Source organism: Silurus meridionalis, chromosome 1, assembly GCF_014805685.1.
Source record: "Silurus meridionalis isolate SWU-2019-XX chromosome 1, ASM1480568v1, whole genome shotgun sequence".
Taxonomy (NCBI): domain Eukaryota; kingdom Metazoa; phylum Chordata; class Actinopteri; order Siluriformes; family Siluridae; genus Silurus; species Silurus meridionalis.
This window is the reverse complement of record NC_060884.1, coordinates 4,384,094-4,400,527: the sequence shown is the minus strand read 5'-3', so window position 1 is coordinate 4,400,527 and position 16,434 is coordinate 4,384,094. Positions and strand designations below refer to the sequence as shown.

Genomic DNA, 16,434 nt, shown 5'->3' with positions numbered 1-16,434 from the left:
CTCTCTCTCTCTCTGTGAGTTGCCAGGAGTTAATGTGCTCAGTACTTCATGAGTATCTTATAAACTGAAAACTCATTGCAATGTATACACATTTCCCATATTACATACATGTTTACACTTTCTTTCTTGATCTCTCTCTCTCTCTCTCTCTCTCTCACACACACACACACACACACACACACACACACACACACACACCCCAACCCCATTCTCACAACTGTTTATTTTTAGCCGTGCTGCACTTCTCTGTAGACATGAACAGTCTCAGTTAGTGTGTGTTAGCATTTCTGCTACTTGTGTTACTTCACTGAGATCAGGCATCATACTACATGAACCTCATGAACTTTTTTCACAATAGTTGCTTAGATTAGTAATAAATCTTTCTGTAGCTAACATTCTGTGGTAAATAGCAAAACACTGTACACTCTTACACAAGAAACTCACGCATCAATACTTGATAAGTAGGCCAATATGGTGACTCACAGCTTGAGCTGTGAGTCCTGAGCTTTTTGTTACTGTCTGTGTGGCGTATCACATGTTTGATCTGTGTTCATATGGTTTTCCTTGAGGGTTCTCCAGTTTTCTCTCACTTCTCAAAAGCATGCCTTTGGGTGGCATACTTTGGGAGGCAATTCACGCTGGCTCTCCGCAATTGTGTCAAAAAAACGATTCTCCGCCAATCATCATGCACAAGTTGTCTAAAGATTTTGACATTTTCGTGGGTTGAGCTTGTTGAAGGTCTTCCTGATCTCTTATCATCTTCCAGTGATGTTCTTCGCTCTTGAAGCGTGTGTGCAACTCAAAACACCTCAAACGACTCGTTACAGCATCTTTCATGCAGATTTTCATGTTTGCTCTTTGTTCTAACTTGCTGTCTACGATGAAATCGCAGACGTAGTAACGCAAATAGTCAGAATAACATCAGTTAGCACTATTAGTCTTGAAACTTTTTGATACCACCTTGTATGTGCCAGCGGGTGCTACGGATGAGAGCCGGCTCACGAGGGGACGGCAGAACATACACTCCTACATTTGCCTGCTGCGTATTTTTACAATATTGTCAAATTGTTATCCTCATTGTATCATCATGAGTGAATCATCGTAACTATCTGTACTTGAAAATCTAATGATTGTGTTCAAGGCCAACATTACATACACTATATGGACAAAAGTACTAGGACACAGCCAAAGTTGAAGGTACAAAATTGTATAGGTAAGCTTTGAATACGGTAGCATTACATTTTCCCACCATTTGAACTACTGGCCCCAAACATGTTCTGAATGAAGTTATGTTTGTACATGGGTCGAAGTGGAAGATCTACAAAAATGCTGTGGAAAAAACCCCTAGAAAAAATTTTTTTTGTTTAAAGAAGTGCTAATTTATGCACTGCTAGAAAAAGGTAGGTCTTTAGATGTCATTTGAAGAATGCTAGTGATTCATTTGTTCAGATATTGAGTGCATGTTTGTTCCATGTAGGTGCTAAAACAGAAATGGTGTCTCGCTTATACTTGGAAAGTAGTGAGTTTGAAGTCCAGCTCTGCCACGCTGCCACTGTCAGACCCTCATTACCTGTAACCCTCATCTACTCATTTGTAAAAGTTCCGGACAATGGCTTATGTTGACTGTTACAAATAATAAAGAAGAAACCCGTAAACTGTTTCCTACAGTGAAATATTCCATATAGAAGAATAATCAATTTTTTGACTTGAGAGTATCTTAGCAATGCTTTTAGATACAACTTGTAATAAATGTAACATAATGCCGGTTCCTCAGTTCCTCAGCTACACATTACTCAACCTGCTCCCAAATACAGATCACATCTATTTGTTTCAACATCACTAACTCAATAGCTTAAAACCAGGGACTATGGATGAAGAACCAAACATTACCTAAACTGGATTTGGCTAAATTTACTCTGTAACTATGTCTGTCTGGTCAGAGGTCTTTCACGTTAAAAAAAAAAGAATTTAACCTTCTTCTCTCTTTTGTTTTCATTCTGTCTGCAGAATTACCCAAAGAATTCAGGAAATACATCATCGCTTTTGCTTGGTTGGTTTCAGGTTCCTGTTTCACAAACTAATTATACCTCTGCCAGTGCTCACTCTGCTGTTTATATGAGGAACTACACAGAAATAAAAGTCTGATGTGTCATATCGACTTACGAATATACAGCATACGCATGACATAAATAATATTCACTGAGTCGATTTAGTATCTATCACAGAAAGTTAAATGACTTTCAAACCAATCAGCGTTAACATCAAGGGGAAGGGGTAGGTCAGTGGCTAAGATGTTGGGCTTCTGACCAGAACGTCATGAGTTCGTATCCCAGCACCACTAAGCTGCAACGTTTGAGCTCTTGAGCATGGCCCTTAACCCTCAAATGCTCATTTGTGTTGTCAGAACGTCTGCCAAATGCGGTAAATGTAACATTAAAACCACGTGCCTACCACTAGAATAGCTCTGACCCATTGGCAAAAGAACTCCACAAGACCTCTGAGGGGTGCTGTGGGTGTCTGGCACCAGGATATTAGCAGCAAACACTTTATTTCCTGTAAATTGTGAACACTGTGAACAATTCCTGAACAATCTGTGTGGCGTAGATTTGCAGAGATCATTATCCTGCTGAAAGAGGCCACTGAACAATATTGCAATGAAGAGTTCGACTTGTTCTATAACAATATTTAGATGGGTGGTGTGTGTCAAAATAACATTCACATGAGTACCAGGTTTCAAGGTTTCCCAGCAGAAAGCATGCCCAGAGCAACGTTACACTACCTTGCAGTTGTCCCCTAGTGCATCCTCGTGTTATCTCTTTCCCGGGAAAGCAATGCACTTTCACCCGGCCATCCACATGATTCATCAAACCAGGCCATTTTCTTCCATTGTTCTATTAATTTTATGGAATTTATATGGAATTGCTACAGTAGTTCTTCTGTTGGATCAGCTTTCGCTCTCTGCACTGTCACAGCTTTAGTTCATTGGTCTACCTTTAGTTTTTCAGTCTGGGAACACTCCACAAGACATTTGTTTTACAATTTTTTGTCAATGTCACTCTCAACTTTGAAGACTTTGAAGTTTTAACATCTGGAAAGGGATATACAGTGTACAGGTTTTATGTTTTCATTCCAGACTTCTTATAAATATCAATCTTTTCAAGGCTGGATATTTCAGCAAGACAATGCTAAATCTAATACTGCATCTATAACAACAGCATCCAGATGAATCCAGGTGCTAAACTGGCCTGCCTTTCACCATTCAACACATCTGGTGCATCATGAACCGACAAAAAAATGACAAAGAAGACCCAGGACTTTTTAGCAGCTGATTTTCCACTCCTAAAATCCCAGAACCTGGTCTGCTGAATTCCCAGACATATAAAGGCTGTTGATAAAGGAACAGGGGATGCTACACAGTGGTAAACATGGCCCTGTCCTAACTTTTTTGAGATGTGTTGTGACCATCAAATTCAAATTTCTACTTAAAATTGTCCTTTAATTCGCACATTTTCAGTCATTGTATTGTTTTTATGTGCTTTTATGTAAAAATTAAATTCGAAGATGTAATATTGACTAAATGGAACTGAGATAATGGAATCACCCTTTCCAAACATCTTAACATATATATGTTTTAAAAAAGACCACTTTCTCATACCACATTATTAACTAGTAACGTTAATTATTAATAGCAAGCATGCAGCCATCATGATCGCATGATTTTGTGGTTTAGCTAGGGTGCTATTTTGCCCCACTGGGCCCTGTTTCCTGTTTCCGGTGTTTCTCTGCTTCCTGTTAAAGACTTCTTGCAGAATGCGTTCTTTACACTTCCCTGAATTGCTGTTCCCTCTGCAGTCCAAGCTTTTGCAACACACTCTGGACTCACGCACAGCACATGGTGGTAAACTCCACTCAACAGGAGGAAGTAACACACTTTCATACTCATTTTTAGTGACTGTCATATATATTTAATTCAAATCTACATAATTATAAAGACAAAAAGTGACCACTAGGTGGCAGTACAGCTTTATATTGTTTTCACAGCTGAAACGCTTCACAAAAATTCATCATTGCACCAAACAATGTTCTAAATTCGATATTTAAACTAACAGTCTGTTCCAAAATGTTTTATAAAATACATTTAAACACTGCATTTAAAGGCTTAATGTCCCTGAGACTTAAAAAAAAAAAAACAGCCACTAGATATGAAAAAAATGAATATAAGAAAGCAGGGCCGTGCACAGACCTTTTGAGGGGCATGTGCTGAAACTGAAAAAGGGCACCCCCCTCCCTTTTTTTATATCAAGATTATTTAGTAACACCACCAAAAAAAGGGCACTTCGGAGTGTAAGGGCAAAAAGGGCATGTGCTCTGCACAGGTTGAGCCCTACCTGTGCACGTGCCTGTAAGAAAGAATGACTAGTGAAAAAATGTATACATATTAGCACAATTCTTCCCTCACAGTTACATATGCAGCCAAGACATGGTATGCTATACAGATGGTCCCTGAGTTACGATGTTTCTTTCTGTGATTTTTTTCGATCTTACGATGATTACGACGAAAATTGTACAAATATTTTACGTTTCAAGCGGCAGGCAAACTTAACAGAGTATACTTTAACCTTAAATCGTGAACCGGCGCTCGTCCAGTACATATATATACTGTACAGTTTCTAAAGTTTGGTACCTTTAATTTGTCCTGTATTGCTAATTTATATACTGTAATGTGTAAAATACGAATAGTCGAAGATTAGATGCTTTGCTAGAAGGAGCCTGATGCAAATACCAGCCTCACAGTCTAATCTTTGTGTTATGAAACGAGGATCGTGCCAGTTTGGTTAATGCTGTAAATAAAAATATATATTAAAAAAAAGCTTTTAATAAATATTTTGAATGTGCATAAATAAATCCAACCCCCCCAACAGATTTAAGTTTCACCTTCCATAATCCGTGACCGACACAGGAGCATTTTGGCAGCCGAGATTTTAATATTTAATGTCTTGGTGATGTTTGAAAGGTATATTCTCTTCTAATTTCATTCTGTAAATGAATTATTTACCCCCGTTTATTATAGGCAAGACTTGACAAATATAATTCGGCTATGTAAATCTATAATCGAGGACACCCCGAATTGACAGTATAGTACCCCATTCTGATCAACATTCTTTAAGACTCCTGGGTAGGCTAGTCCATGTCTCGACTTCATATTTACATGTTACGATGGGGTCACTGGAAAGCATCTCCATCGTAAGCCGTGAACTAGCTTTATCTGTTTTTTGTTGTTTTTTGTTGCTTTTTAACCAGAACAATAGCACCAACAATGGTAAAAAAACAAATAAAAAATTCACAGAATGGTATAAAGTAGCAGCTGGAGGTCATTTCTTTCCAGGCTACACTGTAGAATTACGTAGGCAGTCGGTGGCCTATTATTGTCTAGCAATAATAGTGGTTAAGGCACTAAATTACTAATCAGAAGGTCGGGGGTCCAAGACCCGGTATTGCCAAACTCCCCTGAGCAAGACCCTTAACCCTCAGTGCTCTAAAAGGGCGCTGTATCATGCATGACCATGCACTCTCAAGAATAAAGCATCTTTCTTTCCAATGTACTCCAGTTTTCATATGAATGATGAAACTATAATCACTGAAAATTCAGACATGACCCAGATGAGGACCCCTTTCAAGTGTGGATCCTCTGACTCGCTCATTTCAACTTACAGGGAATCCAATCAAAATATGGCATTATCAGACCAGTGAAACAGCTGGCCCTGGACAATATGAGGATTGTACATTGATGCGACTTTGGCCAAATTTGTGTTGCCTGCATCGGGACAATCAAATCCCCAGTGGCACGATTTAGCCTAGCCTGCTGTAGCTGCACATATTTTTTTGTGCATGTATGCTACTGTGGAATTTTACGGTTTAGCTCTGGCCTACCCACAAACTTCCCTTTTAAAGAACAACATGGCCATTTTTAGTCTGTCAGCAAGATCATGGGTAAGAAGCAGTTGACTTTGCATTTGTTTGAATCCCAGAAGCTAGAATTTGCCTTACTCATCTTCGGTCAGTCATATCAAAGCTAGCGCATCATGGTAGTCCTGAGCTCATATTAAATTCCTTCTTTATGTTTACTTGCGTTATGTTGTAGCATAAACAAACTTTTGTAGCTTGCTTGTTGTTTCTCAAAGCAAGCATCAGTGCTAGCACTCTTTAGTTAGTCAGGGTTGCACAATGGGACAGAGCTAGTGCATGGGAATTTGTCAAATGGGCAAATTGGGAGGAAAATGGGGCAGTTATCACTATGAGAGACACTGTGATAAAAGTGTAAGCCATAATATTTCCCTAATAGTAATACAGATTTGCTGTAACATATTGTAATCAAGTACATGATATTAAACAAATCCCATTCTGTGTTTACCTAGAAAAGAGATTTGGAACTGTTTGTACAACACAAGGTCAGAGGAAGGATTCAATTCGTAGCAAATATGAGCTACATTTTGGCCGATTAGCCTTTTTTGGTGTGAGGGAGAAATGTGGATTTCGTTTTCTCTTTTCTCATTCGTTTCGTTCAACTCTTCAAAAGATGACACAGCCCTTCTTGGTGCCTTTGTCGTTTTCCGTACCTAAAAAAAGCAAATGTATTAAAAGGTTTTAATGAGTAAAAAAAAGGTTTAAAATCATTATAAGTAGTGCTTCAGTAGTTTACTCTGTAGCTTATATATGTTCAACTGGCAAAAATATGTTGCTTTATTTTTTCCTTACATTCATGCTATGGAGCTTTAAACGATACGCTGGCTAAACATTCTTGCATAGGTAGACTATTATTTGTAGGTCAAAGTTAAAACTTGGTATTATATCACAATTGAAGTGGGTAGACCTATTCCCTTACTTTATTTACCCTTTATGTACAAAAAGACAGACATATAATGTCCTTGAGGTGACCTGCAGTTTGCTAACCTGCTAGCAAAAAACCTAGCAACATTAGCAAAATCCAGTAGAAGAAAAATCATGGCATGGTTGATTGTTAGCATAATAGGCATAGGACAATAGAAATTATCTTTACTTTACAATCACTGTAATTGCTTTAATTGGATCAAAATGCGATTTGGAGAATGGATGTAAAATTAAACTATCAATTAAACATGAATAATTTTCAAGCATCCAAAGTCTAGACTGGAACAATGTACATCATTCTTAGATTTATCAGTGATCAGTAAATAATTATAAATATACATACCCTGCTCTTCACTTGACTTTTTCTTTGACTTCTTTTTGGACTTTGTTTTCTTGGACGTTGATGTTTCAGCACTAGGTTCCTCTGTAATGTCCTCCGTGGTACCACTGGTGGTGGGTGGTGTGGGATTTGTTGTAGTGGAGGGTCCAGGATCTCCCTCATCTGCTTTCTCCTCTTTCGCTCCTTTTTGTTTCGATTTTCTCAATAAAGAGAATCTTTTCTTTTTCGAAGGTACACATGACAAACTGGAACCTTTTTTGCTATTCACAGATGGCGTTGGGGTGGGCGAGTCCAGCGGCTCGTTGTTGTCTACTTCTATTGGATTCCCCTCTGCTGCAAACCTTTGTCTAGATTCCTCCATTTTGTCGATTAGATCCTGCGCTGTGCTGATGTCGTTTGGAAGGTTGCCGAGCGCTAGCAGGTATTTGGGGTTGTGGTATTTGTGAGCAGGCACTTTTAAATTCCCCTTGTCTCCCAGACTGACTTGGAAGCGCGAAGTCGCGGTAATCACTGGCCGCGTCGGTACAGTCATCCTGGTAGATGCTGCTGTGCTACGCTTACCGAGGCTGAACTCCTTGAAGAGGTTGAGTTCGCGCGACATGGCGTAAAGCTCCCTGAAGTCCCGGTCAAACATTTCAACAATCTGTCCTGACATGATGGTGATTATGTTTCTGTCCATACGTGATGAACTCCATGAGAAGCTGGACGACAAAAGAGACAGATTATGGAGTGCAAAATTGCCACCAATTGGATAATTTCCATATAACACATAATGAAGTGTTTAATTTTTATTATACCACACCGGTACATCAGAGATCCATATATTGTGAATTTTCTGCAAAACAAGTTACTTCCTTCACAGCACATATAATCAATCTTCATGGCCAGTCTTTGATAATGTCGCCTTTCATTCATCTCTTCAATAATAATTAGGTAGATAAAAGAGGAAAAGCAGTTAAAAGTTTATTTACACACATTAATAATATGTCTAACAACATGCTTGTTTTTTTTCCTCCTTAACGTTAACAATTAATAATCCATGATTTGTACTGAGGTAATTACTCTTGCGAATGAGCAAAATCGTCGTCATTAACCTTTATTGCCATAGACTACTTCCAAGCTGCTATTTTCCAGGAGACGCTTGTACATGCTACGTAGCATTTATTTCAGGACCTCTTGTGGTACTTAGACATTTATTCAATATGTAAATGCTACAGCAGGGATCTGCATTCGTATCAGCGAAGGGCCGGTTCAATTCCAGCCTTTTAGGAGGCTGATTGGAGGCCACGCTCATCTGATTAAACAAGTGGAATCAGGTGTGGCTCCTGCGGAACACGGTGTGGGCAAGACTGAAAATCCTGCTCGATGAAATATCTACCTTCCGAAATGTATGTAGACTACAGCTCATTTTTCATGCTCAGGTTAACTGTCCTTAAACCCAAATTTGATCATAACACCACTGCGGATATTCTTGGTTACAGAGAGTCGGTTGAAAGGTTGAGTTGAAATGCAGACAGAACCGGTTCACACACCTGTAAGAGCCGAACATCACTTTGTCTCCGTCGATAATCATGTATTTGTTGCTCAGACAGCCAGGGATTCTCCCATAGGACAGGTCGAGTCCTACGCCTCTCAGCATGCGGGTCCGAATGTTCTGTAAATGCAGTGTGGTTTACCTTCTTAAAATTGTAAACCACGACAGTGGGCAGAATTCGCAGACATTGGTTTCAGCTACTTACATTTTAAACATTGTAATTGCTACAGTAACATTTATGCACAAGGACTTTACACACACAGATGACATTTTCTATGGATACATGAGAATTTATCAAAGGAGTTTTCAGTGTCAGTACTTTGTAATACAGAGAGAAAAATGGCACAATATCAGGCATAACATTATGACAGTTGAAGTAAATAACACTGATTATCTCTTAATCATGGCACCTGTTAGTGAGTGGGATATTGTTAGTCATCAAGTGAGCATTTCGTCCTCAAAATTTGATGTGTTAGAAGCAGGAAAAATGGGCAAGCGTAAGGATTTGGGCGAGTTTGACGAGGGCCAAATTGTGATGGCTAGACGGCTGGGTCAGAGCATCTCTAAAACTGCAGCTCTTGTGGGATGTTCCTGGTCTGCAGTGGTCAGTATCTATCAAAAGCAGTCAAAGGATGGAACATTAGTGAATCGGCGACAGAGTCATGGGTGGCCAAGGTTCACTGCAGAATGTGGGGAGCAAAGGCTGGCCCGTGTAATTAATTAATAGCACATTAACACAAGTGCATTAACGCAGCACACATTTCTGTTTGACCGTTCTTCAATTCAAAAATATAAATAAATAAATATAAAAGAGCCGAAATTGAAAGCTCCAATACAACACACGTTTATTCACGACGTCCTTTCTTTACTCAAATTTTTACAAAATAATAATCCACTGACAAATCATCATTTGCTGATGCGGCAAGTCTCAAATCAAGCATCAAAATCCGCCATGATGCACACATCCGGCAATTAAAACCGTCCGTGTGGAAACATAGCAACAGTTCAGTTTGGTGTCCTGGTGATTTCTGATAATTAAAACATTATAATTACTTTAAAACATTTACAAGAATATTTTGTCTTTATTATGCTCTATGTTGAAACTATGTTGGTTTCCAATTGATTTATTTAATTCATTGTTATATATATATATACAGTATATGTTCTATGTATTATCAGCTCACCTGGAGATGCTGAGGGCTGACCTCCAGTCTCTTACACATGTTGAGGAACTGCGGCGCTCCGTTACCGTCCAGGATGATGTAGACTGCGACGCTACGCTTGGACGCCGCATCCAGCAGATCTTGTAGGATCTGAAGGTCTGTGAGAAGGTCCATCACAATAGCGATAACCTGAAAAACACACGCATGCAATAAAGAAACCCTAAAGTTCACAACTAATGCGATTAATAAGTAATAAGGCATTTAGGAAATATGAATGTAAGTAATGAAGTATTGTAAGGATTTGATTTCTATCATCAGCATATTGGAGCATGAAAAATGATCACAGATTCCATGTAACATCTGATGAATCTGTCATGAAAATAATACAAAATGGTTGGAAAAAACTAAACAAACTTTATCTTTAGATATTTATTTCAAAAACGTACAGAGTGCAGCTGCAAGAGGTCCCCCCCCTCTCTCTTCCCCTCCCTCTCGCTATCTCTCTCTTCCTCCCTTTGTCTGTCTGTCTGTCTGTCTGTCTGTCTGTCTGTCTGTCTGCCTGCCTGTCTGTCTGTCTGTCTGTCTATCTATCTATCTATCTATCTATCTATCTATCTATCTATCTATCTATCTATCTATCTATCTATCTATCTATCTATCTATCTATCTATCCTATATGGACAAAAGTTTTGAGACGCAATAGCTGAAGCTGAAGGCACACAATTATATAAAATATCTGTGAATGCAGTAGCATGAAAATTTCCCTTCACTTGAACTGGAAGACCTAAACCTGTTTTAGCATGACAATACCCCTGTGCCTAAAGCAAGCTCCATGAAAAGGGGTCAGAGTGGAAGATCTCCTGCTCTAGTGTTCTGACCTTTAACCCTATTGAGCACCTTTGGGAAGAATTGGAATGCTGACTGCACCCCAGGCCCCCTCACTTTACCTACATCAGTACATGACTTTATTAACACCTATATGTCTGAATAAGCAAAAATCTCCACAAGGACGCTTCAAAATCTAGTGTAACATCTTCAAGGAAGAGTGTAAGTTGTACCAATAACAATCTGAATACTATATTATCGTGGCTACATGCAGTTTCTTTTTAAGTGAACCTTATTATAAGGGTTATTTTTAGGTACTGAAACAATAACCCAAGCAGCCCTCACTTACGAGAAGTATCCATGACCTTTCAAACAGAAAGCAAAAAACATCTGATATGGCTGGTGTGATATCGGGGTATCGATAAGACACACCTGAGCTGCTGCTTTAATCAAACTTGATATGAATCAAACATGATCTATCAGTGGATTGCTGTTTTTCATTTGATTTTTTAAAAGCGGAATACACTTAAAAATTGTTCACATGCTCACTGTGTATATGTCGAGATACACACCCATGCATAAGAACATACCTTAAAACGAAAGCAAAGTTATGAACAGGGCTAAAAAAAGGTTACGCAAATAAAAGAATACAACAGGGTGTGTGTAAATTATTAACAAGAAATGGCCAGAACAACTGTAAAAACCACTGTTAAAGAAAATGATAGGACCAACCAGATGAAAAAACTTCAGCCCGGTGATGAAACATCTGGAACAATGGTTACTATCAAACATTTTTCGAATAAATAAAAAAAAGAGCAATCAATCTATTATTTTCTGATGATATGAATTGGGGAATGGTACTGTAGCTCAGTGGTTACGATGTTGGATCATGATTTCAAATCCCAGCTGCTGTTCCTGCTGGGGCCCCTGTGCAAGGCCCTTAACCCTCAACTGCTCAGTTATATTTAAACAATTGTATTTGCTGGGAATAAGGGTTTAGATATAGATAAGTCACTAAAAAAGCTCTATTAAGCTAAATAATTGTGGATTTAATTATTGTAAAGAATATCAGAGGTGGAAAGTAACAAGTTATATTTACTCATGTTACTGTAATTAAGCAGTTTTTTGTGTTTATGTGCATTTTAAAGTAATTTTTAAAGTCTGTAATTTTACTGTAACTTAAGTAGGTTTTGTACTTAACTACCTTTTAAATCATATCCATTAAAAACAAAATTAATAAATAAAAATAATGCAAGGGGAAAAAAATCATGCCCTGAAAACTTCTGCACTGATTGTTTGATGGTTGGAGAACAAACACACTAAAGTTAAACAAAACAATGGAGACGGACAAACCAGGTGGCAGTGATGCAGACCCAGCTGAAAGCGAAATGCCCTCTACCGTCTACCTGTAACTTTACCTAGTAAAATGTAATTGAAGTAATTCTTTCCACCTCTGGGGAATACCAGTAATCAGCTTTATTATTTTAGATCAACTTTTTAATTTTTTCATATTTCCCTTCACTTTCCCTTCACTTGAACCAGGAGACCAAAACCTGTTCCAGCATAAACATGCCCCAGTGCACAAAACAAACTCCATGAAGATATCCTCTGCATGAGTTGCAGTTCATACCAAACACCTTTGGTATGAACTGGAACGTTGATCACTGCACCCGAAGCCTCCTCACCAACATCTACCTGACTTTACTAACACCCCTGTGTCTGAATGAGCTAAAAAGCACACTCCACAATTTAGTAGAACATCTACCAAGAAAAGTGGGAGAAATTAAAAGAGAAAATTGAGACTTAATGCAAAATGTGATGCTCAAAAAGGACATACGATGCTTATGACTAGGTGACCCAATACTTTTGGCAATGTGGTGTATGGTGTGTTTGTGTGCTTGATCTTTCCCAAGTGTTTGTAAAAACAGTAATAAAATTGTTGTGTCTTTTCTTTTATTTAGCTCAAATCTTAAGAGTGCTGGTTTGTGGTTTCCATTATGACTTGGTTTAGCTTCATTTGGACTTGACTTGGTTTCACCTCAACCCTATGACTCAGTCTTGACTAAACCTGGTTTAGCCCTGGTCTTGGTTTTGACAATGGAAGTATTTTTCGATCAGATGAATAATATTATATATATATATATATATATATATATATATATATATATATATATATATATATATATATATATATATACAAGTTTAGGTAATGATAGTCTTGCTGAACAAGGTACGCCTTAAATCCTAATACCCCACCTAAACAAAGTCAACTGTTGTGTTTTATGTAACACCATCAGAACGTTCATTTGCTTAACAATGTGCTCCTTTCAAATGATTCATTAAGAAAACACGCTGCATATTACTGATTTGCATCCATTCAAATATGTTAGAACGGCATTAAACAAACATTCCGATGGCTGAAAAATATGTCGTGTGAAATGTTTAAAAAATTGAATGTACTCTGATTTGTTTTGCACAGTGGTGTTTATGCCCCACACACTCGGTTCAGATAAAATAGAATGACATTCCTGTTGGCTGACTAAAACTGATCCGTTTTTTTTTTTCCAAGGAAGTGCTTAGAGAAACAAAAATGGCCTGAAGCTTGTTAGAACTTGAACTCACAACAACTACATGCCCAAAAAAATACAAGTTCAGTGACTTGGAAGGCAGCTACAAGACTACGACTACAACCAATACTAGTGAACTACTGTATATAGTTTGTAATGAAGTCTTTGTGTCTTGATAATACATATAAAAATAAACAAAAGCATCTTTGTCATTAGTTCTTGACAAAGTTCTTGTGTATTTAGAGCCTTCATGCATGAAAAATGAACCAACCTGCACCTTGTGTGTGTTACAGTAAAGGTAACAGCGAGCTTGTTTATAAAATCATCCCTGGTTTCAAAAAATAGTATTAAGTATAAATACAATTTACAGTCTAATGTAACTAATGTCCAATGGGTGGGAACTTTTTGGTACGGAATCATGTTTAAGCGCTAGCAGGAACCTTGTGGGCTTTAGCATCACATGTTTTCATCGTAGTTACAATATACAGATAAAAACATTGCAACACCTGAGATTCCAGTGATATGTCGTTTTGTTACCGCAAAGCTGAAGGCACACAATTATACGTCTTTCACTATCATCGCATTACGCTTCCTTATCACAATCCTGTTCTACACAAACCTGTTCTAGCATGACAATGCCCCAGGCCTCCAAACCCTACATCAGTACCTAATCTCCACACACACACACACACACACACACACACAAACATACAGACACCAAAATCTAGTGGAGAATCTTCCAAAAACAATGGATGATATTATAACAGATAATGAGGACCAAATGTGGAATGAGGTGTTTAAAAAGCACAAACAAACCATTGTCAAGTGTCCATAAACTTTGTCGCACAAAATCGAGTGTATATTATTAATTTTCGAATAATAGACTACAGATATATAGTTATAACTGGTGCCAAAATCTACCAGCACAAAAAAAGCGCTTGTTAACAAACAACCAAAATCTTGGTAATAGACATTCAATTTTTGTAGCACAATGAATTTACGTTGATTTACAGTTTTAGAACCACAGAGCTCATTTGTTTACATTTACATTTGTGGCATTTAGCAGAAATTTTTGACTGAATGAATGAGATGCACTGTTTATAGCACTTTAAAATTTATCAGGAGAAATCCAGGGGTCTTTAAAACATATGCAGAAGAAATGTGATGTGATGTGATGTGATTTTTATTTGTTTTTTTTTTTTAATAATAATAATTTTGCCTTGACCCCTTGACTCGATCTGGTTTATCCCTGGTTTTATAAAGGAATAAACCTTAAATAAAGTCTGAATCAATCAGATGAATGTTATATACAGTATATATATATATATATATATATATATATATATATATATATATATATATATATATATATATATATATATTTAAAATACTATGAAGTATCTGTCTGACTGAACATAGAAATAATCCATTGATGCAACTAATTATGAAAGCCATAATAAGTACTAATTCCATTTAAACAACGAAGCCTTATAGGGAAATCGAACGAATATTCAACGTCGAAAAAACGTATGCTATGTGTGAATGTACTCGTGTTTCTTCCTTGAGGTTTTTCCAGCACACGTGCTTCAAATGAAATGAAATGAAAGCGATAGTTCTGTTTGTCTGTTAATGCAGTTGATGGACCTGTTTTTTTTTTTTTTTTAATTTCTATTTAATCAGAATTTCGATTTGATCAGAAAGGGGGCTTTATACTTGTCGCATGCACAAAGGGGTTGGGGCCTTGCTCAAGGGCCCTACAGCTACGCCATGACCCCGACTTTTTCAGATCAGTAATCCAGAGCCTTAAAAACTGAGCTATTACTTTCCCATGGTAGCAAGAAACTTAGCTACTTAAATGGGCCAAAATTATTGGGACACCTGACTATTCCAGCCTAATGTGGTTCTTCAGTAAACTGTTGGAGGCACACAATATATAAATAAATATGTAAACTATTATTCATAAATCAAGCATTGGAGTTGTAGATCATGAGGTTAAATCCCAGCCACACCAAAGGGCCATTTCTGGGCCCCTGAGCAAGACTCCATAGATGCTCAGTGGTATAAATAAGTCGATCTGGATAAGGGCTTCATATGTCATATGCTGTAACTGTTGTGAGAGTGTATATTGTGAGTGAGATGCACTTGTGAAAGCCCTTCTTGTTTTGGAGGAACCTGCAAACCTTGTGCGCTTCTTGGATCAGCCTTCGGACAACTTCTTTAAGGTGCGGTCCGTTGTCTTTGGGCGGGTGCATGTGCACGATTACGCGTGTGACCCCCTTGAAGAAGCCGGTGTTGGGCCAGCCCATGTCCAGCAGCGGCAAGTCCGTGTCGGACATCTGGGGCCAGTAGGTCGAGCGCATAGACGTGGAGTCGTCGGCGCCTTTTCTGCGCGCTCCGGCGTCGTCGTCCTCGTGCGCGTCGTAGCGCTCCGCGGTGCTCCGGATCGCGTCGATCTCGCGCGGCGACAGGAAGTCCCGGGCATCGTTGTCGCGCAGCCGCTTCTTGAACGCGTCGTCGCCGTTCCTCAGCAGCTCCTCGAGCGCGGCGCGGTGCACCTCGCTGTAATAAAACTCTGGCCTCGACTCCGGGATGCTCGCTACGATCCGGCCGTCTTCCATGCACTCTAACTGCGACTCGGCCATCGCTGCTCTCGGTGTCTTCTCTCAACCACCCCCCGACGCTTTCTTTATTTTTTCGGTTCTTCACCTGAAGTTCTCACCAGCGCGGAAGTAGCGCTCTGGTCCTCACCTTTGTGTACGCGCCAAAGGTGAGCCTTACAGGAGGGCGTGGGTGCATTAAAAAAATCTTCACGCTCATTGGCTTTCCTAGAAATCCCCTGAAATTCCGGGAAAGCCCTTCCACTATGACGTCATTAAGCAGGTACACTATTACGTACACTTCATGGACAGGGGCACGTGACTTTTCCAACCAGCTTCTTTTCCAAATGGTGACCACAAACTTTTGTGTAATTGTATACGATGCTTTTCTATGCGGTTGCATGCGATTTTTCCCATCATTTGAAGACTAGAAGACCCAAACCTGGACTAGAACCTGAACCTGAACCTGAACTAGAACCTCAACCTGAACTAATATAACAACCTGTTCCAACATGACAGT

The 16,434-nt window shown here is 38.8% G+C and overlaps 1 protein-coding gene across 1 annotated transcript; it reads right to left on the bottom strand.

Annotated features, from left to right (window-relative positions):
• Positions 1–3,942: 3,942 nt before the first annotated feature.
• Positions 3,943–16,078, bottom strand: LOC124388267 (protein FAM83F-like). The gene is made up of 5 exons (XM_046852868.1): positions 15,498–16,078; positions 9,947–10,114; positions 8,761–8,882; positions 7,232–7,929; positions 3,943–6,617 (listed from the first exon to the last, which is right to left on the bottom strand). Exons 1-5 carry the CDS (start codon positions 15,957–15,959, stop codon positions 6,571–6,573), a joined length of 1,497 nt encoding a protein of 498 aa, XP_046708824.1. The 5' UTR covers positions 15,960–16,078; the 3' UTR covers positions 3,943–6,570.
• Between the last annotated feature and the right edge of the window lie 356 nt (positions 16,079–16,434).

Excerpts from the sequence above, each read along its gene's own strand:
- LOC124388267 (XM_046852868.1), bottom strand. The coding sequence starts at position 15,959 with ATGGCCGAGTCGCAGTTAGAGTGCATGGAAGACGGCCGGATCGTAGCG. Across the intron at positions 7,930-8,760 it reads GTGATGTTCGGCTCTTACAG|CTTCTCATGGAGTTCATCAC; the intron begins GTGTGTGAACCG and ends TTTGTCGTCCAG. Across the intron at positions 6,618-7,231 it reads AAAGTCAAGTGAAGAGCAGG|GTACGGAAAACGACAAAGGC; the intron begins GTATGTATATTT and ends TGCTTTTTTTAG.